The 27917-nt window shown below is 38.8% G+C and overlaps 1 protein-coding gene across 3 annotated transcripts; it reads left to right on the plus strand.

The window, feature by feature from the left end:
- Positions 1 to 5708: 5708 nt before the first annotated feature.
- On the plus strand, positions 5709 to 27646 carry fam107b (family with sequence similarity 107 member B). Of its 3 annotated transcripts, XM_060878101.1 has the most exons (5): positions 5709 to 5868; positions 9447 to 9535; positions 22644 to 22824; positions 26097 to 26253; positions 26593 to 27646. In XM_060878101.1, exons 2-5 carry the CDS (start codon positions 9505 to 9507, stop codon positions 26710 to 26712), a joined length of 489 nt encoding a protein of 162 aa, XP_060734084.1. In that variant the 5' UTR covers positions 5709 to 5868; positions 9447 to 9504; the 3' UTR covers positions 26713 to 27646. The 3 variants fall into 3 exon arrangements, with proteins under 3 accessions (XP_060734084.1, XP_060734085.1, XP_060734083.1); XM_060878102.1 differs by lacking the exon at positions 9447 to 9535 and having other exon boundaries at positions 5710 to 5868; XM_060878100.1 differs by lacking the exons at positions 5709 to 5868; positions 9447 to 9535 and adding an exon at positions 21377 to 21557.
- The last annotated feature ends 271 nt before the right edge of the window (positions 27647 to 27917 follow it).

The following is a 27917-nucleotide window of genomic DNA, read 5'->3' on the forward strand; positions in this document are numbered from 1 at the left end:
CTCATGTTTGTTCAACATCTCTGCATCCTTTAATAAGCACAATCAGGCCTGAGTGATGGCTATTTACACTCTAAAAGAAAAAATATATTACATCACCTCCACATCTCTTCATGTGCAGTGACTGCATCACTTTCTCCATTCATTCCACTTAGCTCCATTAGCGTAAGTGCTCAGCATGTCCTGAGAAGGAAGCTCTGTGTCAGTGTATTTCACAACAGAGGACGTGTGTGTGACAGATACAGCATAAACCCAGCACTGATTTAAGACTGAGTGCTGTCTTTAAGCACACAGACCAACCCATTCACTGTAAACACAACACTATTTACCTTAATGAGCTACGTCATCTTCAGTCAAATCCTGATGACCACATCACAATGTAATGGATGTGGCTTGATTATTCATTTCAGGTTTCGAGTGACATTTTTCTTTCCCAGAAATGACTCCAAGTTTTGGCTGTAGCAAGCTTACTGAGCACCTGTTCTCTAAATGCTGACTTTGAACAGAGTGCTTTTGTCAAATTTTAGTGTTTTTGTTGCAATTACAATTCAAAGGACTCTAAAATGACAAATAGCCCCTTTAAAAGAAATACATTTTTTAAAGCAAAGGCTATATTGTAATTGTAATAACTGATTTTCAATTTTGAGAGAGAGGGAATGATAGGATACCCATAGTACCCGTAGGATATGTGGTACTATTGGGGCACAAGGCACAGATATCCTGGATGGGGTACCATCCCATCACAAGGAACAATCACACACACTAGGGGAAATTTAGCCAATTTAAACCTCCAAAGCACAAATGTAAACTCAGTGTACACAAACCTTATTTGAGAATCAAACGCCCAACCCCAGAGGTGAGAGGCAAATGTGGTAACCACTAAGCCACCATTCCCCACCCCCTTTGCTTAAAATGAACAATAAAATATTTAAAACATTTTTTGGTTTGGAAATGGTTGCTAAGCATGAAATGTGAACTGCCAAAATGAACGTAATGTCAATGTGGGGAGTCTCTCAATCTCTTCGTGAGTAAGATATATTGCATGTATGTACAAGAACTAAGCTCTTGTTATAAACATTTTCAATAATAATGAATCCACCATGAGGGAATTGGCTCAGACATCATTTTTTATTTACAACACTATAAAATAGCCTCATAATTGAGGACCAGTTTATGGGTTTTAAAATAAAAGGGAATGGAAAACCAAGCTTCCACCATGCTGGATGCTGGGCTATTTGGACTGGCCAGACCTTAGTCTGTTGTTGTTGGGGTTTTTTTTAAGTAAATTAGAAAAACCTGTTGTGAAATTTGAACGAGCTGGGGATTTTGCACGAGTGACCAACACCCCGTTGTATTGTAATGTGAATTAGCAGATTACATTTGATCAAACATTCTGTATCAAAATAATTCTGACATTTAAGAACAATTTTCCGAGCATAGTAGGAAGCATTGCCACTTTACAGCTCCAGGGTCCCTGGTTTGATCCTAATTTGGGTTATTTATAAACCTCCAAATGTTCTTGTTTTCATGGGTTTCATCTGGGCTCTATGGTTTCTGGCAAGTGGAAGAAACCATAGAGCCCAGATGAAACCCTGAACCAGCTAATTGTCTCTATGTGGGAAAGTGTGTCTGGTGCCTCGTCAGAGGGTATTTCTGCCTAGTGCCCAGTGTTTCTGTAACAGGCTCAGAATGCACTGCTACACTAACCTTGATAAAGCCTTTACTAAAGATGAATAAACACTATAATATCAAGAATAATATTTCACTTGTATCAGAATTTGTGGGTTTTTTCTTTATATTTAAACTTTTTAAAGATTTAGATTATTTTTTAATTCCAGCTGGATGGTGATTATTTTTGGTGGCATCTAAGAGCATGGCTATAGACTTATGAACTGAAAATTCAAGGTTGGAGGAATATTGTTAGACAAATACTTGATATGTGCTTTAGCAACAAGTATAATGGTTAAGTGTGGGTGTGTGTGTTTTTTACAGATGCAACTATGTGATTAATACAAGGGTGGTGGCATTATCTAGAGGTCACAATGAGGTCATTTCGTGACATGGCTGATGTTGTGATACATTTCTCAAGGCTGACTCACTATGGGGTCTTACAGTAAAGCCACACTGACTCTTTTCTCTCCTCTACTTCAGCATTCTTTTCTTCAAACTGTGATGTACTCAGTCTGGTTGGGTGAGCAGGGCTTGTCAAAAAGAGAATGATGGAAAGCTTGAGCTCATACTATGGGTGTAGCTGTGATTGAAAGGTCCTTTTTAGCTAGTCATGATCTCATTTAGCATTGCTAATAAAGAGACTTTAAGCACATACTATCGAAGGCTGTTGTCAATAGTGGAACTATACATTCTGGTCTGAAAATAAATGAGTATTGATTCATTATTGATTATTTGACATAGCAAAATGCTATTTGGTCAGCCAGCTGGATTGTATCTCTATTTAAATAAGAATCTTGGGTTTGCATTTTGCATTAGCTCATGTACAGATACATATAATGTACAGTAACTGGATGGTCTAAAGTGCAGAATCGGTGTTTGATATTCATTTAGGTGTTTACTGGTCTCCATTGATGCATGGATAAAACTGATTGATGTCATACACCCTCCCCCTCCTTATAAAGCATTCACATTTCCAAAATGCTATTGCATACACACATAGACAGAGGAGATATAAAGCCAGGTTGGGTTTGTTTCCAGCAGGAAATAACAAGTTACCATCCTACAGTATGCCCAAGTGAAAACAATAGCATTAGTACTATTTATGTTGAGTGCCAGTTAAAAACCCAAAAGCAAACCCCTGTGAATGAATCGTTACTACAGAAGCAATAACACATCAGACTGAGTTAAATTTACAGATGAAAATGCTGTCAAAGCTGCTGTTATAGAAAATTAATCAACACCTTCTGACCAATGGGACTTAAGAATTCAGCAGTAATTGTGGTATAATTATTCATAATTATATGATTACATGCTTTGACAATTACAGTATCTGACTTTGTGCTGTAGGTAATATGAGTAGATTTGTGAAGACTGATTCTCGCTTGATGGAGATACATAAAGTGACTAATTCTGCTGCTGAATAATAATAGCATCCAAACCTGAAAAGGGCTTTGAGTATAAGTTTAAAAGAATGTGTAGAGGATTGATAATCGATGAGATTTTAACAAAAACATTATATAAAGAGAACTTTAAAACAGGAAGTCAAATACATTGCTATAGTTACAGATCATTTCTGTCATTTCCTGCAAATAAGCCTGCTTCACTTACAGGAACCCACAGACCCACTGATACAATGGAGGAAAAACCTCCTCTTCAACACAGAGGACAGTTTGCATTATAACAGAAAAGACAGAGTTTCTCACTGATGGAAAGTTGTGGCTAAAGTGAAATGGTAAAATAGATGTGCGATGAGCTAGTCAGGACGATAAAAGTTTGTCTGTTTCTTGCCATTACATTTCTCATTTGAACTTTTTTATCCTAAACCTTTGCACTGAATTTCCCGTCAGAATCTCTGAGGGTCCCCTCATTCTCGTCAGCTCCCACAAGAAGACCCTCCTCTCTCCCCTCAAGCAGCCCACATCTGTTTCCTGCTGGGTTGGGGCTTAGTTACTGATCTGATGAACCTCTCTGGCTGTTACAGCTATGAGTCACCCCTCTGGAGTTAAATAATTTTATAATGTTCCCTATTGTCCCATTACGTTACTGCATGCATCACAGAAGGATGTGGGCTAGCTCATTCTGAAACTATGGAGGGTAGTGGTCTTTTTTACCCTCAGGTTCTTTTCAAGTCAAAATTTCCCAAATTATATATTGGGAATAAATAAAATTTAGACATTTAGACCAATTTCACTAAGCATCATAATAACATATTTTTATGTACCATACTTACATACAGTACATACATTACATACATTACATACATACTTACATGCATTACATACATACATACATACATACAATACATACATACATACAATACATTACATACATTACATACATACATACATACATACAATACATACATACATACATACATACATTACATACATACATACATACGTTACATACATACATACATACATACATACATACATACATACATACATACATACATACATACAATACATACATACATACATACATTACATACTTACATACCATACATACATACATACATACAATACATACATACATACAATACATACAATATATACATACATACATACAATACATACATACATACATACATACATACATACATACATACATACATACATACAATACATACATACATACATACAATACATACAATACATACATACATACATACGTTACATACATACATACATACATACATACATACAATACATACATACATACATTACATACTTACATACCATACATACATACATACATACATACAATACATACATACATACATACATACGTTACATACATACATACATACAATACATACATACATACATACATACATACATACATACATACAATACATACATACATACATACATACATACATACATACATACATACAATACATACATACATACATACATACATACATACATACATACATACATACATACATACAGAGTACGACATGCAGTGAAATGCTTTTTACGTCTGTCCAGTATTCAAACATAAAAAGGAATGCTTTTAATGCTGAAACTGTCCCTCACTCTCAGTTTCTGTTACACTCTCAGTCTCTCTCTCACTTTGTCTCTCTCTTTTTCTCTCTCTCACTCTGTCTGTCTGTCTGCCCCATACTTTCTCTCTCTGTCTGTCTGTTTGCCTCCACTCACTCTCATACTGTTTGTCTGTCTGTCTGTCTGTCTGTCTGTCTGCCCCATACTTTCTCTCTCTGTCTGTCTGTCTGTCTGTCTGTCTGTCTGTCTGTCTGTCTGCCTGCCTGCCCCATACTTTCTCTCTCTGTCTGTCTGTCTGTCTGTCTGTCTGTCTGTCTGCCTGCCCCATACTTTCTCTCTCTGTCTGTCTGTCTCCCACACTCACTGTTATACTTTTTGTCTGTCTGTTTATCCCATACTTTCTGTCTGTCTGTGTCTGCCACATACTCTCTCTGTCTCTTTCTCTCTCTCTCTGTCTCTTTCTCTCTCTCTCTCTCTCTCTCTCTCTCTCTCTCTCTCTCTGACTCTTTAAGATGACACATTATCTGTAGACTGTTCATCTGTAGCCTGTTCCCTATTCACCTCAGAAGGAGAAATAATCTGATTATGTGAATAGGGCAAGGATGGAGAGGGGGAGGGGATTATTGAGCTTGATCTAAAATTGTTGACGATGCGACTAATAAGATAGTAACAAGACAGAAGCCGGAAGTTGTACAAGCCCACAAATCATACTTAGTGTGCGGTTTTAAACCAAACCATGTTGGTGCTGCTGGAAGGACACTGTACGATTTTCTACATCCTGTAGTAGGACGTGCACTTTCTGATGTAGCCTTTTGTGTGGGTGCTAGACCTGTAAAGACCACGCCCACCATGTAGCTCACAAGGGAAGACCACGCCCACCATGTAGCGAACACTGCAAAGACCGCGCCCACTATGTAGAGCGCAAGTGAAAACCACGCCCACTATGTAGCTCACAAGGGAAGATCACGCCCACCATCTCACATAGCCCCGCCCCCCGCCCTAAATATGCGTTTACATTCTATGAGCTTTTTACTACTCAACTGTTTCAGGGCGCGCAGGAAGACACACCTAAAAAAACAGAGAAGTCCCCTAAAGAAACAAACCCATACGTCTTGTGGGGCTTCTTCTGCCGCCCAGCTGGAGCTCCTTCGACAGAAAAGTGTGTTTTAAAGTAAAATTCTACTATATTAAGGTACGTGTCTTAAAGGTATTACTAGCACGCGCATCTATTATGTTGTTGTGTGGCGCGCGCGGCTGTTGTTGTGGTTTGTCCTGGAATTAAAGGACCTAATTTCAAAATATCACGCTGAAACTTTCTGCAACGACAGACAACAATTCCTTAACGGGTTATTTAGGTTGTAACCGGAACAATGGTTATTCGATAATAACTGTAAACTGTAAGTGCGCGTGCGTTTTTTGCCAGGTAGTGATTAATAGCCTTAGCTTTTGTTAGTAAACTGAAGCTGTTCCCTTGATCTAGACCTCAGTATGTCGTTTAAAGCTTTGCATTAGTCAGATCACTCTTTTGCATTTCAAAACTGCTAAAGCATTAATAAGATACTCTGACTTGTCAGGTTTCTGTGTAGCCTCACTCTGTGTATACAGTTTATTAGGTATACAAGTAGACCTGTAATTAATACATGAGAAGCACAGTGTATAGTAAAGACATGTGTGTGTACTAAATTACATGCTTGTTTAGTTTTAGCTCAGAAGAACCAGAGAAAGAGAGAAAGAGGGAGGGAGCAGTAGATATATTGAATCAAACCACATGTCATGTACTCTGCAGTGTCTGACAGTGTGTGTGTGTGTGTCAGATTTTCCATTTCTTCACAGTTTGACTGTTTTTAAGCACTTATTCTCTGGTACACATCAAATTATAAGGTCCTTTACTAGTGCACTGTGTTGTGAAATGAGTCCTAAACAATTTACACTGCTAAGTTGTTCCATTCTTACACCCTTGCTGTGGATCAGTCAGTGATCAATATTTAAAGAAGTGACTTCCTCGGTTTATTGGGGACATGGAGGGCTGGGAGGAGTAGATCCTGACCACATGTGTTTGCTATTTGGAGAGTATTTCTTCAAATGCCTTACATCTGTTTTGTGATCTTTTGAACTAGTTTCCCTCCAACCCCCTTCAGCTTACTTTCTGTAGTCCTTTCTTTCTTCCTCTGTTTCTTCCCCGTTTTATTTCTGTCTCTGTGCAACCCATGCAGACAATAGAATTTATGAGAAAGTAGAAAGTGAGTAAGAAAGTCTTGATGCCTTTTTATTTCCTGTGCACTAATATCAGGAATGGTGAGAGGAACGAACAGTCATGTCTGTACAATCTCAAGTGTACAATCACAGCACTGATCTGGCATAATTTATACACATATCTTTACAGTTACACAGTGATTTACCCAAATACATCCAGTTTAAGCCATATGAATTAGTTGCATTCTAACAGCTTCATGTTTCCCTAGTTGATGTTTTTTGGCAGTTCTCACTGTCAGGTTCTGTTTCCTCTAAGTTTAACAGTTTCCCCCAAAAACACCCTGTTTGTCTAAGCTAAAATTACGCCTAGATGTGAATGTGTGTGTGCGCGTACGCATGGAGCCATCTGATGGTGGGTGTCCGGCGGGTGTCACATTCTGTGTGTATTCTCACTTCACACCCAGTGTTCCCATTATAGGCTCTGAATCCACTACAAACCTCACCAGGGTTAATCGTTACTGAAGAAGGATGAATGAATTTAATAGAAAAACAGTTTGGACTTCTTCAGACTGTCCTGTTTGATGATTCTCCCAGTTTGTGAAATGACACACTGACTACTCAGAAACCTGTTATGACTAAGCAAACTGTCAGTAATTAAGCTAGCTCTGTAAGCCACCGTCATCCTCATGGGCAAAGTCTAGAGAGAATGATAGCGCTGCATGTTGCTGGTACTCTTCGGTGCAGCTCTGTCTCTGATAGCTGGGATCCCTGCTTTATTCTCACATAGCTCTCAAACACAAACCTTCCCATGAGTCAGCAGTCTACTGCGTGCCACACTGCATTCTGTCCATACTGTGCATTGGTGTCTTGAGTGCAGACCTGATTAAATTTCTTTACTAGATTTATATACTAAATACATCCAAAAGTTAAGTTGTTTGTTCTCATCATCATTAAAGAGAACAAACAACTTCCTAGAACATATTGACTGTATTTTTTGCATAGAAACTATTTATTTTACTCATATTTGGGTGTGTGTACGTGTGTGTACGTGTGTGTGTGTGTACGTGTGTTTTTATTGTCTTCATTTGATGCCCTTGATTCTTGAAATTTGGCCAAAATAATGACCCCAAGCTTTAACAAATAATTGTTGGAGCATAAAATCAGTGTTTGGCATTGGCTATTTCTGTCTCTTGATATAAAACCTGTGGAGGACAGACTACATATTCAAATCTAATATTATAAAGGAGCATGAAATGTTCAGCATGGGGTGGGAGTGGCGTAAGAACGGATACTTTCATCTGTTATTGTCTGCTGTTCATGGATCCTTCACAAAGGGTGCCAATACATTCGAATGCGGCCAGTGTGCCACTTTTACTGCACTACATTTTGAAAAAATCTAAATGATTTTTTTTTGGAAATTATCATGGAAACATGTGCATTAGTCTTGATCTGCTTTTCACAGTGCAGATGTCACGAGCGCTTTCCTCTGTAGCCGAGTTCAGCTTTGATACTGAAACTGTTTCCTGCTTCCTCTGCTGGTTCTGAGTGTTAATTCTGTCCTCATTGTTCTTGCTCATCTCTCTCACTGTTTCTGAGAAAGAAACTTGGCTGAGTAAAATCTGTCAGCTGGAGTTTCACACTTTTTTTTTTTTTTAAGGCAGTCAGCATCTCTGATGATCTCTGTCCTGTATTTCGCAACTGGAAAGCCTGAGGTGCTTGTTTACATGCTTTGATTCTAGTTGCCATGGATTTCTGCAGTGACATCATCATCCCGGGACTGAATTTTGACACGTGGTGGAGTTGTTTTGTTCCACTCTCGGCGCTGTGCTACGATTGGATGATTGCATTAGAAAGCAGACTGCGTAAATGTGGTTAAAAATGCCCTGTTCAGAACAATGATACTGTAGAATTACAATAGGTCTCGCTTCAGCGTTTATTATTAATGTGCTCATTCTAATCCGATTGAATGTGAAAGTTTGTGCACCCCTGCCCACATGATGTATTGTGTTGCTTAAAATGATGATTTTGATCACTTGATATATTGTGTCGTACTTAAAAAAAATAGAAAACCAAATTGTGAATTGTGTGCGGACACCTGTCCAATTGTAAAATGTCAGAATTGATTTGATTCGTTAGGCTGTAATTGACTCATTAGGACTCGTTAGCCAGGTCAGGGATCGTCAACTCCAGTGCATTAGAAATTCTCGCACTCTTTGACTCTTTATATGTTCATTCAAGAACCACTGAGTGAACAATAAAATAATCAACTCTGGGTTGAATCTAATCACACCGCTCACACCGTTATACACTTGTGACTCACTTTAACACATAAAACATGTTAATTTTGTCTTCATACCAGTGTTTACGTGATGAAATCAGTTAACAGCTGCTGGAACACTTAAAGGGATCTGACTACACAAACATATGTGAAAATTAGCTTGTTAAAATCCACCTTTGGCTATATTTTAAGTTGTATAACCTTTGAATAACCTCTAGAATTTTTATATGCAATATTGAGTAGTTATTGTCATTTTCATTCAAAGCATACCTTTTGTTTTTGTTCTGCCCCAAACAAAGAAGCTCTGGCTCATGCCCACTAACCCACAGCTGTGAGGGATCGGAGGCAGAGAGAAACATGGAGGAGGGGGAGGAGATGCTCGTGCGCGGTCTGTATCACGACGGGACGGATGTTTAATATAGACTAATACAGGATGATGCAAGAGTTTCTTTATCTGGCCTGTATTAAAAAAGACAAAGTGCAGATTTCCTCTTCAACAAAAAATATCAGTGCTTCACAGCTAGATAAAATAGAAGTGAAGCGAACACCAAGATGTTACGGTTGTAGTGATGGAGTGGTTTATGTAATGTTAGGGATCATTATGCTTTTGAGCCATTAGACATCTCCTGTGTGTGTATATATTGATGTAAAGTGGTGTGTGTGCGTGCGTGCGTGGGGGGATCCACAGTGTAATTGAGCCACCTTGAGATTTGTGGCGCACATTGATTTTTTTTTTTTCTCTTTAATTTAGCCCATAGCTTTGAAATGAGCGGCAATATTACTACTGTTTTTCTTTTTTTCCTTTTAAGCAGAAAGTACTGATGGAGTTTATTGTCTAGGCCTAAAAATAAGTACACGCTGGAATTCTTATTCCAGACACAAAATGACTAGTGAAGCATCTATAACTGTAACGGTGTAGGTGTTTACGCTTCTGATGCTGTTCTCTGTTCATTCTAAAATACTAGTGTTACATTTTAAGATATGTATAAAAAAAAACAGTCCATTTAAATACTGTGTGTGTGTGTGTGTGTGTGTGTGTGTGAGAGAGAGAGAGAGAGATGATGCGTCACCTGCCTGTGATGAGGGACAAAGCCAGATCAGCAGTCTGATGGCTTAGTCACACAATGTCTGGATAATAAGCGCAGTTGTTGTTTATAAAGTATATGAGTGTGTGAGATTGTGGACATGCGCACAACCGTATGCATGTGTGTTTTCAGGGTCTCCGCTAATCCTTCTTAGAGAACCAATGAAAGACCATTCCAGTTATCTGTCAACACAGACACAACAGACAATCTCAGATCCTCTCCTCTTATTAAACCATGACATTGACAGCATCAATAAAATGAACAAATGCAAATAAAAATTTTTTGAGAAACTCAGTTTCTCAAAATTCTAACAATGATCACGTGTGAAACCAACAATGTAAAAGATCAGGCATTTACGTATTTTTTTTTATATTTAAAGAGGAAGGTGGCAACATTTCAGTAAAGAACAAAACATGACAGGATGAGAGGTGATGAGAAAATAATCAGTGATCATGTGGCATAACGCAGCACAAAGCTGATGGTTTTCCTATATCAGGATGACCTGAAGCTTTTTATTCCCCTTATACAACAACAACTTGCCAAAAAATGACACGATGTACTTTTATCTTCATTTATAGCCACACTATATGTTGTAGAATATCTGCTATAAACAATCCTCACCAGCCCTTTATTTTCAGTGGCGTTCCTCTTTCTATTGAACCCGAGGAGACAAAAAGATACAGCATGTTACCAGCAATCCTGAAAGCCCTTCACACTGCACACAGTCCTGTGTCAGAAAACATACACTTACAGCTTTAACTCAAAGTGATATTTGGTTATTTTGAAAATATGCGAGTTCTATCCTCAACTATTAGCATTCCAAATCTTTGACGTCCTAAAAAACACTTTCTTCCATTTATGACATTTACTGCATTTAGCAGATTTCCTTAACCTTATCCTGACTTGAATTTTATCTCATTTACACAACAGAGAGTTAGGGACCTTGCTCAGGGGCCCAGCAGTGGCAGCTTGGTGGACCTGAGATTTGAACTCACTACCTTCCAATTGATAGTCCAACACCACTAAGCTACAACATCCCTTCTCCTGACATTCTCCTGTCATCCCTCTTTTCTCTTTTTCTTTTTCTCTCTCTCTCACACTCACACACACATACACACACATACAACTCTCATATGTGACGTAACAGGTGCCTGTCACAGCTGAGAAGAATCTATAGGTCCGCTATACTGCAGTCTTTGTTCACCAGCAAACAGCTGTTACAGTTGATACACACACACTTGCACACACCTGACCCTTTTTGAACAGTTGCTATACTCACTGACCTCATGGTTAATAGTGATCTAGTGCTTTGAACACATGGGACATGACACATGGATATAGAGATATACCATACGTATGTGCACACGGTATTTGAAGAGTTGCATTTATTTATTCACAAGCAGTGACGCAGTAGTGTGCGCGTCACTTACGGCTGGTCCTCTTAGTGCAGCAGCACAATAAAAGACCTCTGCAGGTTCATCACATTCCAGCACTGTGACGTAAATCGTGTGGTCATCAGTCTATTCACTCTATTCACTCACTGCTGTGCTGGCAGACCACAAACACACGCACACACTCGCGCACACAAACACACACATATAATGGAGTAGTTAGCCTGTGGGGTCACGGTGTGTTATTTTCCAAAAGCTACACATACACCTACAGTACATGGATATTTTTACTAATTAAACTGTGTTTAAAGAACTTTTTTGATCATGCCATTATATTTAGAACCTCTGCAGGTGTCTGGATCGCCTTGTGTTAAAAAAATCCTCACCTAACATGTATCCGCTGTACAGCAGATTATATAAGTTACCTGTATCTTTTTATCTGTACATTAAGGTCCAAAGAAAGGGTGTGATGATGTGAAGCTGCTTGGCAACAGCTGATGTCCATTGTAAAAAGCGTTATAGAACTAAAAGGAAATTGAACTGAATATCAAAACTCTGAGCTTAAGCTTCTTAGGTTAAGAGTCCAAAAACACTTTTTACGCAAAGATTAGGTTAATACAAGGTTGTGCAGTACAGCTTGATAAATGTGTCAATTAATGCGTCAAAATGACTTTCGTTGATGTGATTTTTATTGAACTCTGTTTTTTTTTTTTTTTATTGAACACACGTTAAAAGTCAAATATAATATAATAATAAGAAGAATTTAAGTCTGAAGGGTTTTGAGGCTTATTGAGTAAAGACAAATGCAGGTCCGAATGCAAGACCAATCATCATGATGCAACACACCGAGAGTTTATACAGAGCCTTTACACATGCTAAAAAGGCTTAGTTGTGAACATGAGTGTGAACATTTATAGACAGCCTGTTATGTCGAGCCTTTAGCCTGTGAGAATAGATGTGTGTGGGCCAAAATGTATGTCTGTGTGACAGTTCCACGCTGGGTGAGGTGATCCTTACTTACTCTGGACAAGACAGGACAGGTTTTATCATTCTGTCCTGGCTACCATTTTTATCATTCCTTAAAGGTCCTGTCTAATGCTAGGCCTCTGCTTAGTTTACACTACGTAAACAGGCCCTGGAGATATGTTTCAACATTTGGTTTCCTCACTCTTGGATCCATGGATCTTCGTGTGATCCGTTGAGACGCCACGTCTCCATAGAGTTGCAGGTTCTAACATGTATTTGGTGTAAGGAGTCACTCAGTTCCACGGCAGCAGCTCATGCTACGTGCCAAATCACACCTTGTTTACTATGTAGTGCACTGTTTGCTGTAAAGCATACTCTTTAATGTACAGTGCACATGTTTGAGAGTCCGGCAACTTTGAAATTGTGTACAAATGCAAAGAATTGTGATATCTCAGAGGTGAATAAAAGGATGTATACCTTCTCTACACTGTACCTTCCTTTTTGTAGGAAATTCAAGACTAAGGCACCCTTTTGGACAGGATCTTAGACAACAAGGTTAAAGAAAGAATGATTTGGACATCACGTGAACCTTTGCACAGACTAACTGGTGTGTATATAAATATCTATATATCAGTGTTTAGCTTTTCACGACAGTGTAAGTTCTGTGTCTTAATTCATTATATATTTGGTCTACCAAAGTCAGTTTGTCAGATGTGTTTTATAACACAACAGATGTTTTCGGAAACTTGAATCTGTATGGGTGTGTTTATGCTTTATGTTTAGGCAACAGTGTATGTGAGTGTGTGGGTGGTAGAGGGAGCTGTTTTAACAACTTATATAAAGCAAGGAAATACAAGACTTTGGGACACACTGATGTAGGCCAATCATCGGGGTTATGTGATTCGGACCAGATGTCCTGAAGTTGTTTTTTTTTTTATTCCACTTATCCCAGAACAATTACAATGGTTAGCTTATTTATTTATTTATTTTATAGAAAGAGATTTATGTAGTATCCATATATGTAGTATCTATTTATCTGCCTGTCTGTATCTATATCTGTCTATCGGTCTTTTACAGCTAACTCTTAGAAGGTGCTGATAATGGAGACTCCTTATATGTGTTAAATAAACATCTTGTATAAATGTCATTTATATGAGTGTCCTTGTGTTAATTGCCACTGTTGGCCCTTAAGCAAGGCCCTTATCCTTGTGTCTGCTACTATAGCCGACCCTTCGCTCAGACCCTGACTTTCTAAGAAAATGAGATGCGTAAAGAAAAGAACTTCACTGATCTTTAAAGTAAAGTTGACCAATAAAGGCTTTGTTCTTCAACAGAAGATAATCTCTGGCTTACATCCAGCATACTGCGTGTCACGTGCTTAAAAAACAGTCATAATCTTATAAAAAGGTCAGCTGTTTGTTTTTTTCTCCGTATGTCAGTAAGCATAAGCCGTATTTCAGCATGACGAGCCTCATTTCCGAGCGAAGCATCGCATGCAAACACACATTACAATAGCTATGAGGAAGCTTACACACCTAACAGGCAATTTTTTTTTTTTAGAGAAAGTGTCTTAAATGCTATTGTCATACATACAGCAACACATTTAGGCTTATTATTTTGTATATTTCCATCTTCTAATGCAACACACCTAACATGCAAATGATCAACGAGAAGCTCTTTTCACTTCTCCTTCAGTGATTTACTGTGATAAACTGTGTATAGGCTGATATACTAAATATTATATCAGTATCACAAACACAACCCAGCCACATGTTCTCCTGATACACACTCACCAGTGGTCCTTGAGTTTGACCTCGTTCTTTAAGGTGGTTTGGATTTTTACTGACAGCATGTCAGCGTGAACTTTGTCACCGTGCCAAGAGATACAGAAACACATACACTGCTAATTACAGAATGTAGACTAGCTGATTCTCAAGTCTGAATGACTTTCAGTGTAGCAGAGCCGACATGGCGTTTATCAGGTTTTGACTTTTATCAGGTTTTTTGACGCGGTGTCAGGGCAGCATTTTGGCCCAACTGATTTTGCAGCATGATTAGTTTATTTTGCGAAAGCATTTTGAAGTTCACTACTCAAGCTGACCTGCTTCAAAAGCTTGCTCACTCGGACACAATAGAGTTCCTTTGTTGTGGATCAGAAATGTGTGTGTGTGTGTGTGTGTCTGTCTGTGTGTGTGTGTGTGAGTGAGAGAGATTGTTCTGAAACCTCTTTTGTCTGTAAACAAATGAACTTGCTTTGAATATGAGCGCATACTTAGTTTGGCGTAACATTTCCTGATCTTTGTCAGGACAGTTAGGGCTGTATAAATAATATCATTTAAAAGGTAGCAGTATGGCAGCTATTCAAATTCAAATGCAAATCAGAAAATACTCATTCAAATGGTTGTCTATGGTGTTTGTAGACAGTATACAGAGTAAATGCTGTTTTCTTGCTGATGTGATTCAGGTCAATTGATTTAGATGAACTAGCTTGTAAATATTTTGTATATAGGTTAAATTTTGTACATTTTTCTTTTTGGATTATTTTATTACTTACACCGTGTGTTGGGGTTTGTTACCACATGTGTGCACTAATAAATCACCCTTCACCTGACTCCAAGCGGCTTCTGTGTCACATTTGCCTCCTATCCCCCCGGTCAAATCCTAACAGTGGCATTTCAATTTCATATACAATACATTTTTAGGCTTGCTTTATAATCAAATATAGTGAAAATGGGGTGGTCAAAAATATTAGCCCCTTGTGAATATTTGCTTTCAAAACACACCCAATTAATCAATCAGCTTTCAAAACACACCTAATTAATCAATCAGCTTTCAAACCACACCTGTGCAGTCAATTGGCTTCCTAACAACACCTGGGCATTCAATCAGCATTAAAGGACTCCAAGGAACAGGGCACTTGAACACATTATTGGGAGAGACTACTTTTACTCACCATGCCAAAGACAAAGGAAATCAGTCTTGAGCTCAGAAAGAAGATAGTGGAGGCTCATGATAAGGGGGAAGGCTATACTGCCATTTCCAAGCTTTTCACAGTGTCTAGAACCGCCGTACGTTGCATCATTGCCAAGTACAAGGAGACAAATTCTGTAAGAAACAAACCTGGGCGTGGTCGTAAGCGCAAGATTTCAAGAACCCTGGAGAGGAAAATAGTCAGAGATATCAGCAAGATGCCCCAGACATCTGCCAAGATGATTGTTGCTGACCTGGCCTCTTCTGGAGTTGATGTTTCAAGGAACACAGTTGTGAGGGCTCTTCATCGTGGTGGGCTTCAGGGCCATCGTCCCAGAAGAACCCCTTTACTCAAACAGCGGCACATCACAGCTAGACTGAGGTTTGCCCGTGAACATTTGAAAGGTAAAGATGAGTTTTGGGAGTCTGTGCTTTGGTCTGATGAGACTAAACTGGAACTGTTTGGGCACATGGATGTTGCTTATGTTTGGCGAAGAAAGGGTGAGGCCTTCAACCCTAAGAACACAGTTCCCACAGTTAAACATGGTGGTGGGAGCATCATGCTGTGGGGCTGTTTTGCAGCTTCAGGCACAGGGAGCCTTGTTCGGGTGCATGGCATCATGAAAAAAGAAAATTATGTTGACATTTTGAGGGATAATATGCAGAAATCTGCTCGTAGTCTAGCCTTAGGTCGTCGCTGGGTCTTCCAACAAGACAATGACCCAAAGCATACATCGAAATTGGTCCAACAGTTCCTGAAGGATACCAAAACAAAGGTCCTGGAGTGGCCCGCACAGAGCCCAGACCTCAATCCTATTGAGAATCTGTGGCGAGTGCTCAAAGTGAATGTCCATGCTCGGAAACCACGTAATTTGGACCAGCTGGAGCAATTTGCAATGGAAGAATGGGCTAAAATCCCTCAGGAAACCTGTGCCAACCTAGTAAAGAACTACTCTAAGAGGTTGTTGTCAGTTGTGGCTCAGAAAGGGTTCACTATTGACTATTAATGACCGGGGGCTAATAATTTTGGACGTTTCATTTTTGCCCTTTCTTGTTTCAACTCACTATTTCAATTAAATATCCTAATCAAACTTAGTGGAGATTTTGTCTTTGTTATTTTGGAAACAAACACACTATAAAACACTTGTTGTTAATGGTCATTTCCATGGAGAAATCAAGAGTTTTGTCTAATTTCATAAGGGGGCTAATAATTTTGGCCTCAACTGTACAAGCCATGTATTTAGCTCAACTGGAAAACTCTTTTTCGGTGTCTAAACTGGTGTGAGAGAGCTATATTTTAAAAAGCCTCATATTTGTTGGCACATTTTTTAATTTCAAACTTCGTGTCGGGGGAAAAAACCCCCAAAAAACACGCTTAACATTTTCTGTTTGCTTTTTACCTGTAAATGAGATGCATCTGTCAGGCAGACACTATGGCACGACTTCTTGGTGGCTTGGAGGAAATGACAATTTTTGGTTTAGCCTTTAACCCATTTTGAATCTCAGATGCCTGCCCTCACATGCTTGTGGAAAATAACTTGAATTAAAAAAGAGAAACTTGCTACTAATGATCACATGTTCCAAATATTGTGCCTTACTGTACACCGCTTTATTCATCCTGGTCTCAAAATGCCAGTGCACTAATGAAGCCAGTACACGACGAAGCTGAAAAATCTTGCATTACATTGAGAGCAGTTCTGCTAACTCAAGCACGGGCTTGTCAAAGGTAGTCATACGCGGGTCCTGAGTCATGCAACAGAAAAGATTTCGACATATTGTCAGGAGACCATGTGATCGAGTCTTGATGATACGCAGCCTTCATCTGAGAGAGAGATCAAACTTGGCCGGAACTTTGAACATAGTAAAAATTTGTACCGTCTCGGCGACACCCTCAGAAACCGCACAAGCGGCATGTGTGCAAAGCGCCAGCAGATGGACTATCACGAGCACATGTTGGGTGCGCTTTGTGTACAGATATCTGCTTTCACAGCTTTTTGTCATTATAGACACGCAAGGGGATGTATTTGACAGCAGGGGATGCAAAATAGGCCACAACACTTGTTCAAAGTTAACACATGTTGAAGCAGTTTGCAAATACAAGTTTAAATTATCATTTTTTGGATTTGGATTTGAATAAAGTCTAAAATTAGCTGCTATACTGTAGTGCTTGAAAAAGTTTAATGGTTACTGCCTTTTCCACGGGAAACTCGACTTTGTGGACTGTTAAATCATAAAAAAAAAAAAAAAAAATGAAAAGCAGACAGATGTGCTTCGCATCCAAATGGAGATTTTTTCCAGACAAAACTTGCGTCTTTTACAGCCCATTGATGACGAGGTTTCAGTTCACTTGCAATTCATATCAGCAGTCTAAAGAAGATTTGTAGACAGCCAGTCGGAGACTTGGTGAAGGTCAGCAGGGTATTTGCAGAATGGCTGAAGATGGTGACTAGAGTTAAAAAAAAAAAAAAAAATGAGAAGAGAAATGTGTGAAACTACAGGACAATATGGAGTAGGGATTCCAGTCAGAGCAGGACTATGGGAAGATGGAGGTGAAATGCGGGGCAGGTGTGGGTATAAGGTTCCGGCAGTATGGCACGAGGTGTGATTGATAGTGTGGAATAAAAAGGTCTGTTGCTGGATATAATACAATTAAGTTTGAAGACGAAACTGGTGTCCACGTTTTAAATGTCGACTGAGAGCGATAGCAGCATGTCGCCAGTTAAGGGGGGTTTGAAGGAGGGTGATGGAGGAAATTTGGCCTCCCACTGAGTCTAAAGCATGCTCAACAAGAAAGGCAGAGGGTCAGATGGTGTAATAGACTGCCAGATGCTCCCTTCCTCCCTTCATTGCTCTGTCCCTTTCTGTCCCACTGAGAACCTCAGAGCAGTTGGACAAAGACAGACCATCCTCTCCACTCTGTCTGACACTTTCATTTTTTAATCCTCACTGCTGAAACGGATCCGAGCCACTTTAACTCATACGACTCATTCTGGTGGTTTCTCATGGTGACATGTGATCATTAACATTAGTGCATGGAAATGGAGAAACTGTAGCTGATGAATGGTCCCATTTACTGTCTTCTGGCTGTTGATATTCTGTCATAAAATCTAAAAACACTGGACACACAAAGCACGCACACTGGCGGTCATCATGTTTTACGTGAAGCCCGTGTGACTATGTGACTTGGACTCGGATGTTCCGCGTTTCATTTACGTTTCATTTACCCCGTCGCCGGTTAAGAACATGAACTCATGTTGGTGAAGAAATGTGAAGTGTGTCAGATGAATGGTGTGATGCCTCTAAACTAGTCTGTTTCATTCTGCCTCTGAGGTGGGAGATTTAGCACAATCCACAGCATCAGTGTCATTTAGATTTTGGTCAGAAAATGTTGAATTGAACTTACATGCACACACATACTGTACACAGGCAAACTTAGTGTATTGTAAACAAGAACCCTGGCGGGCTGTTAAGCAGAAGTGTGGTTGTGACAGGTCTGTAAAAAATAAAAAAAATAAAAAACGTCATTAACAAACTTAGCGCAGGCCAACATGTTTATCTCATATTTGTGCAAATTCTGCTACGGATGAAAAAGTGGTTCTGCTTGAATAATTCAAATTTGTTTGATTTGCATTTCCACATTCACAGCACTATTGTGTGTGTGTGTGTGTGTGTGTGTGTGTGTGCATAAAAGTTTTTCAAATTCAAATTTTATTTGTCACATACATAAAACCTACACAGTATGACGTAGTGAAATGTGTTTTACGACTGATCCTTATTAAAGTTAAGTATAAGTTAAGTAGGCACTGAGAAACGGATGCATCCTCGACACCTTCAAACTAACTTACTTAATGACTATGCAGACTGTTTAACAGGCATTTTCTTTACACACACTCACACACACCCTTCATCTTCAAAGGGCTAATGTCTGTAATTACGGAGGACACGGTTCCACAGAGCGGAAGTTGCATTGTGCTGTAGACTAGTGATGGTTTTCTCTACAACCGATCAGCTAACAATTTACATTTTTCATGTTTAACCCTAGTGAAGATTCTGTTCTGTTCACATCGTCACAGTTTCAGAGAGTCCACCAGAGATGTTAAGCTACGTTCATTGCTGCTGTACTCTGAAGACGTCAGTTGTGGTTCCTAGTACTGGTTGCCATAGTAATAACATTTATCAGCGGGTAACGCTACTAGCATCACACTTGACAACAAGGAATCTTTTCTTCCTGCTAAAATGAAACTTTGTAGAGAGTTTTGGTGTCTGTATATAAAATCCACCAGTGTGTCTATGCATAATATCCTACGAGATGATGGGGAAGCAGCACGTACTCTTTGCCATGGATCACGTGCGCTCTACTGTCTTCACTCCCACTCACTCCATACAGGTCGCTTCATATTTGTATGAAGTTGAACTTTTCTGAACTTAGTTGCACCACTGGACATGACCACATCTATCCTAACAGTTGAAAGCGAATATTTTTCGGTTGCTTTGTCACTGCGAGTCGCTGTATGGTAGTGAAGGTAGTGTGTGAGAGAGATAAGCTATATGGGTATTGATTTGTTGATGTGGAGACTTCTTCATCTTTTTCTTCAATCAACAATCCAAAGAAGGACGTAGTTCAGCCTTACGGGATCGCTTTTGTGTATTTTTTAATCATTATTATTATTATTATTATATATTTTTTGAACTGGAAACATTTTTTTTAATGATTAAATCATGGACTTGAATTTTGAGAGTTGGGGCTCATGTAATGCATTAAGCAATGCAAATATCGTACAGTGTTTTACACCTTGTATTTATTCCAGGTTTGTGAAAATGGAGTAATTTCATATTAAAAGCACTAAATCTTGTGTTTTTGGGATATTTTGGGATAGTTCCACCATTTCTACACATACAGGATTGTTAGACAGGTTTCATTGTCCGTTTGCGCCCTCTAATGGCTATAGAACATTATATTTACTCTCCAAGTAATAATAATAATAATAGCGTGTATATGAGAAACACAAAATAGGCTGAACTTGAACTTGAAAAATGTAATACCACTAAAACCTCAGGATTTTGAAGCATGGACCGAGGAGGAAGTACTGAAATCAACCCTTCTATAACTGCAACCAGTAAATCAGTTTATGTTTCTTACTCATATGCAAATTGTGCCACCGTCATTCTATCACTGTGGCACTGCTTCTGTGTTTTAATATCTAGTCTGTAACAGCAACACTTAGCCAGAGCTTCACTTTAGTCCTGGGCTCCAGCTGAGCTGATCCAAAAGTTTTCATGGGTCCTAACATCCACACCAACACCCCTGATCCCAGCTCATTATTTATCTGACATGAGTCCAAATTAAAAACATTCTAGCTATAGTTTTATTGTGGAAGAATTTTTTTTGCAAGACAAATTAGAAGACCTTATTTATACTGGAGTCATTTCCTAATATGATTAATAGCAGATCAAAAATAATCCCGGTACTGTTTTACAGAGATCTATTCATGCACGTCACAGTAGGACAGTTTGATAAGGCTTTGTCTTTGCTGCCAGATTGGGAATCACCTGTTTGGTTATATTTTTAAACTAGGACAAATATCTAATAAATAAAATTGTGCATTGCAAAATGAAGACCTCAACTTGTTGAATTAATATTCGTATGTAAATGGAAAAAGCTTTCATTTTATGATAAACACCATAAACCCCGTATAAAAATACATTGTAAACTGTCTGGTTTGAAAGTTGTGCAATCTGGCAACCCCGAATGTGCCCACTCCTACAGGATCGCAAATTCTCAACCAGGGTTGGGATGATGATAATAAAACACTCACAAGTGCAATACTTCACTCCAGTGCAACATCAAGTGTGAGCAGCTGTGTATCGCTTTGCTTTTTTCTTTTTTCTTTAACATCTAAACTCCAGTCGATCTGCTTCTTTTTACTCTGGACATCTGCTCGTGATTATTTCAGCATGAACACCATGTTCAGGTACACCGAGTTCCCACTCCTGCCAGGTGAGATTTCCAGGACAGTTTCTTGCTAGGGTTAATGGCTTTTAAAAGAACTAAGCTATTATAGTGTGGAGCATAAAATATCCTGTGGATAATCTTCAGGAACAGTAGTCTTTCTTTTTCTTTTTTTTTTAGCTATTCGTTTCATCATAGTGTCAGAAATAAATCATGTCAAACTGTACTTCTGATATTGGATGGGTTGGTACCATCAGGGGTATTTTAAGGGGTACCATTACTATGTGTCTTTTACTCGAGAAGTTGAAAATGGTCCATTTAAGTAGAATTGAATGTACATAATGAACTCTGATGTGTATGTTTATTTCAGTTCGTTCGAACACGTGCAGGTGGAACAGTACTTTTATTTACCTTTATTTCTGAAGGTGTGGTGTGGTAGATTGTAACTGCTCTGATAACTAAATGTCATATAGATAAGATGGCTAAGTAAACAGGATGCTTTATCCTGTTCCCTTTTGTTTTTAAGGCAATAAGATTCAAAGGGGAATTCCGCATAATCTGATTTATTTCTCTCTCACCGAACCTTTTTCAGTCCTATAACAATATATTACTGGCACAGAAGGAAGCCTCAAGAGCCTACACTGCTATTTAACATATACTTTGTGCATGTTTTTCTAGAGGACTATTGTTTTCAGCATTACTGAGATTACTGTAACAGACTGGATTTTAAATTTAATTTAATTTTTTTTACATAATAATTATTCAGCCCAAATACCTGAGGTTATTATAGCTGTTCTTTCTCAGCTTACAGCAGCTTGGCACTAAAGTGGTAACATTTTAAAGGATGCTGTTGGTTAGAAAACAAAATGTAAAAGATCTCCGGTTAGGTTACTTTAAGGTCATTTGTTTGTTGCTTTTTTTACGTGTGTATTTTAGTTATAAATATGATAGTTGCTTCTAGGGTTTTTATTTCAAGGTCCCTTCACTGCCAGACAAAGGGTCAGGTACATTTTGCAGTTTCAAGAGGTTAAGTCTCTTTAAGTCTCTTTTTTTTTTCTTCTCAGGATGCTCCTGGGCTTCACTTTATTGTGACCAGGTCTGAGGATTTTCTATTTCTCTCTGTCTTTCTTTTAGGTTTGGACCAGTCAGAATTGCCAGTAAGGTTGTTGCCTCGTGTGCGGACCATCATGGCCGAGCCGGACTACATGGATGGAGACTGCGATGAGCTCATTAAGCCCAAAAAACTCATCAATCCAGTAAAAACCTCCAGGAACCACCAAGATCTCCATCGAGAACTCCTTATGAATCAGAAGAGGTGAACCTTCAAGTAGAACAAACTTACTGCTTATCGCCATTGTTATCATCAGCATAGTATTGTATTGCACATCACGTGAACTATTATTTACTGAGCAGGAAGTCTGATTATGTTTACTTTCCTCTCCCTGTATCCCTCTGTTTTTTTGAAACCTTCAAAAAACACTGAAACCTACATTTTACCTTCTCAGAGTAAAGGAGTCCGACATGACAGGGCCAGGATCATGCTGTTATAGGAAAATAACCCGTGAATAATCAGAGCTCATACTTTTTATACCACAGTCATTTGACAATTATTACACTTTTAATTTATGAGTTAATAACCTCTTAATTTTATCTATTTATAGTCATGTTGTGATGATGTTGAATGTCCACAAGACAACCTAGTTCCTGGTATGACTTACAATATAGCTATAAACAGTTATAAACAGTTATTCTGTCAGCAGTCCCTGTGTTTTTTGTCTGTGTAGCAGTATTAGAAATAAGGCAAAAATGGAGCACAAAGGCTTTACCCTGGTGGAAAGCTGACTGATGGATAAACATTAACATTTATGTAAGGAGTCTTTGGTTTCAGGAAACAAATATCTCAAAGAAGACTTCCTTGTATTATAACAGCTCATTCTTTGCAGGTTGTAGATTGTGTAGACTGTACATCATGTTCGTCTCGACAAACAATTGAGCATATTATTAATAGAATGAACACATACATATAAAACCTGCGAACCATGACTGAGCTTCAGTAACTTGTGTAGTAAGTAAATCAGCGCCTCTTGACCAGATTCAAGAATGCAACAGTGCTGTGTTATAATGTATCAGGCTTTAATCGAGTCGCATGAATCAGGCTTCAACTTTCACGTGGTTGAATGGGTCTGTGCAATCCGTAGAGGAGAAAAACAATCTTAAATTGTTAAAGCAGCCCATTTCTGATGTAAAACATTTTCCTGGCAGGTCATTTTGTACCGTGCTGCCTGTCTCCAAGTAGACAGGAATGAGGGAAAAATGCTAAGAAGAAGCCAGTCATGTCTGTCTCAGTCTCGCCTTCGATGGTTACACACCCTTGTGCACATTATACATCTTGTAGCTTTCAGCAAATATCACAAGGTTGAAGGTAAACAACCACATCAAGTTAGTTACCCGGATACTTAGCTAGTTAAATATCTCTGAAATTGTTCTCTTTCACTCAGGAGTGGTTAAGGATTGTTATTAAATATGTCGCGTTTAGTACAAAGCAAACCATTTTAACCTTCATTATTGCTGCTGATTAGTAGAAATGATAACTGGTAGAAATGCAGTGTATTGGTTTGACGTGTGTGTGTGTGTGGCAGATTTGCGCTGTTTGGATGGGCTTAGATCCATCAGTGATTCGTGACAATCGTAGGGATGAGCAGCCACAAGCAGTTACATAATCAGGAGTACAGCATCATCCCTCATATCACACTTGTTTTCCTGCCCTCCTTCTTCCTTTCCTATCATCTCTCACACTATCCCACGTTCTCCTTCATCTTCATCACTTAGAAGTGTTTGTATGCATACTAAAGATTATAGTGGTCACAGAACCAATTGTGTCTTCAGGCAAAGCAGGATGTGAAGAGCAGAGCGTGATGGAGGCAGACTACAATGTCATGGATTACATAACCGTGATCTAGAGGAGTTTATGTAATAAATTTGGATTTTAGTTTGTCTCAGACGTGCATGGAAAGTGTAGTGGAGTCTGTCTGATAGAGCAGTCTGTGCTGTATGAATCAGCAGCCAGTTAAACCCAGGAAATGCTTTAACTTCTCTCATACATCTGTCATAGTGGCATGACTGAAGCTAGTCATTGTTAGATATCAGTGGTAAGTAGGGATTATGGATGTCAATAACAGGATTCAGTGTGCTTTTTAAATAAATCAATAAAAAAAGAAATAACAAAAAAGAAATAAAAAGGATAAAGTATTAAAATATTGCCCTGCAATTTATAAATACATCTAGGTGATACTTGGGTTCTGGAAATGAAGCGTGTGTGTGTGTGTGTGTATATGTGTGTGTGTGTGTGTGTGGTGTGTGTGTATGTGTGTGTGCACTCGCACGCGGATGTGCGTTGTTTGTGCTTAATAAATTCTATTTTTTTATTCCCTTTCTATTTATTATCACGACCAGCCATCACTGCTAATACTGATATAATGATGTCTGAAATGTAGCATGTGCCAGGACCTGAACATTTCTCTACGGGGGTTGGCAATAATAATATTTTTTCATATGGAGCAAAAGTCATTTGGAGATTACAGCACAAGAAAATATAATGAGTAACCACAGATGGGACTTTACAGCTTCACAGTATGTTATTGCTGCATTGTTGTAATGGGCGTGATGGGTCATTCTAATGTTCATTTAATATAGTTAAGTTACTGTTAATCACAGTCTACTTTACTTCATCTGGCTTTGCCAAATTACTCACCAATCACATATGGGTTTTTGTTTTTTTTATACCTGAGCTGTTTGTGCTTTGGTGTATTGATGAACATTGTGATGTATTCAGTTAATTTTCGACAGAAAAGGCAGAACTGTTTGATTCATTCCGGTTTGTACTTGGTGTCAAGCTTGATGACTCCCTGTCATGCAGTACATCTCACTTTTTCACATCCTCCTATTTTCTTTCTTCCTTTCCTTTTCTTTTCTTTCTGGATGTTGTGGATTTGATTCAGTAAGACCATTCTTGAGCACAATGGCTTTTAAATGTAAGATCTAAGATTTTAACCTCAATTTCATCTAAAATGTTCATTTCACCTTCTTTGCCTTTTAGCAAATTCTTCCTGTTGTGCAAGCAGAAGGCTTGAGGGTGAGAGTCATCACACACTCTCTTCCTCTGAGTCATTTGCAGATCTGCCACCAGATCTTTTCAAACTGTTTCTCTTGCAATTCAAGGCAGCTTAGCACACACCGAATGCCCTTTTGCATATGCATGAGCACACAGACACCTACGACTGGCTGTCTCTCCCAGAGAGCAGGGCTAATCATGCATGGCCATGGATGGCTGTGGCATCATCAAGATTTGACCTGCTCATGGTAGAGTGTACGCTTTTCTGTTGACTTCATGGTGCATAGCTTCAATGCTGAACAAAATTGAGACATTTCTTCACAGTATTTCTTTTCATCAGTACATGTGAGGCAGACATTATATAGCCTCACGTTATGTTACTTTTCCTCATCCAGGGACAGGGATTACCATGATGACAAATGGACAATTGCTTTAATTAAAGTGCGTCTTCTTATTTTGCTGTTTGTGTGTAATAGGGGTCTGGCTCCACAGAATAAGCCTGAACTCCAAAAGGTGATGGAGAAGAGGAAGAGAGATCAAGTGCTGAAGGCTCAACTGGCAGAGCAAGAAGCTCATAAGAAGCACAGTGACCTGGAGATCGAGCTCATGAAGAGACAGCAGAAACTTGAACAGGTACACAAAGGATGCTAAAACTTTATATGGATTGTACAGATCATTTGAGTGATGCAGCTGAGGTCCAGGAACCATCAGTGCCAGAATTCACAGACCATGCTGAGATGCTGGTGTAGGTAGGAAAATCCTTCCAGATTAGACCACTCAAATCTCAATACAGATACAAACATTTGGAGAAATAAACAAATACAGATAGATTAGCAATGCATTTCTCTCTCTCTCACACACACACACACACACACACACACACAAACACACACACACCCCAAAATAGCAAAAGATAAAATAAAGCATTTGCATAAGTACAGACTGAAATCCTTTCTGCCTCTTTGTCTCTAGTTGGAGCTGGAGCAACAGAAGATTGATGAGGAGCAGGAGAACACGCCAGAATTTGTCAAAATGAAAAGCAATCTAAGAAGAACCAAGCAGGAGGCGGAGGAGCAGGAGCGAACCACTTAGACGCATCTGGATAGATTTGGAAGAGGTCCATGGCACATGATGGCATGGCAACTGGACTGCAGATTATGGGGATTTCCAGGCTTTCCTGCTCCCTGTTATCCTGTGAAAAAAGTGACCACGTTTGGTTCCTATTGCCTGCTTGCACACACGACCAGTATTCACTTGAACCTCTTTACGCTGAACCCTTGCAACAAACGTGGAGGTTGAAAGAAAAAACACACGAGATCCCAGACAAGCCGACGCAGCCTCGTCTTCACCGGCTGCCGCTGTTTGGTGAACTTGTATGGCAAGATGAACAGAACCTACACAGAGTCTTTCCATTTGTTTCTCTTACTTTGCCTCTCTTTTTTTTTTTTTCTTTTGAAAAACTAAAACCACTCAAAACATTTTTTTAATTATTTTTTTAACGCCACATGGTTGAAATGGGACACTGGATGGACTCTTGTAAGCCAAAATAATAATTGGTTTCTGTTTAGTTTTGTCTTGGGATTAAGAGGGTCTTCTAAGGACTTTCTGGTTGATGATCAAAACAAAAATTAAAAAAATCACATAATTTCAATTTTGAATTCTTCTCAGTACAACTTTCAAAGATTTGTTGTGTGATGTACAGAGCTTGCTTGCCGTTTTGTTATTTTCCATATTTGTGCACTCATCTCTTTTAAGCAATAGTAGATCTAGGTTCATGTGTTTCAGGTTTATTTTTTACATAAACTATTTGTTCAGTATGTTTATAGAGTGATGTGTTAAAGCACTCTATATATTTTCCACAACTGAATAGCAGTTATTTGAGTGTGAGAAGCTCTAGATACAATGCCTTTGTTTGTTAGTTCAGTGTTGATGATTGAGAATTTATGTAGATTTGAGCCAATAATGAACCGGTAATGCTGTCTTTAATTGTTAACCCTCTTTTAATAAATATTATTTTGTCATGTTATTTTGTTTTTTATTTCTTACATAAATACAAATGAGACCGATGAGACACAAATTCACATTTTATTGCATTTAAATTTTTACAGATTTAGACGTGTGATTGATATCAAAAGATAAGCAAGATGGCAAAGTTAGATATGAGACTTTAGTGAGGTGTAAAAAAAAAACAACCAAAGATTAGAGTATTGTGAACCTCCAGCACTTCGATCCTGAAACCCTTAGTACTGGTTGATTTCAGTATATTTTTACTAATGAGTTGTAAAATAAGCAATACA

The sequence above is a fragment of the Tachysurus vachellii genome, chromosome 9 (assembly GCF_030014155.1).
Source record: "Tachysurus vachellii isolate PV-2020 chromosome 9, HZAU_Pvac_v1, whole genome shotgun sequence".
NCBI lineage: Eukaryota > Metazoa > Chordata > Actinopteri > Siluriformes > Bagridae > Tachysurus > Tachysurus vachellii.

Coding starts and splice junctions, on each gene's coding strand:
- fam107b (XM_060878100.1), top strand. CDS start 21,515: ATGAACACCATGTTCAGGTACACCGAGTTCCCACTCCTGCCAG. Junction 21,558..22,643: donor CGAGTTCCCACTCCTGCCAG/GTGAGATTTCCA, acceptor TCTTTCTTTTAG/GTTTGGACCAGTCAGAATTG. Junction 26,254..26,592: donor GACAGCAGAAACTTGAACAG/GTACACAAAGGA, acceptor CTTTGTCTCTAG/TTGGAGCTGGAGCAACAGAA.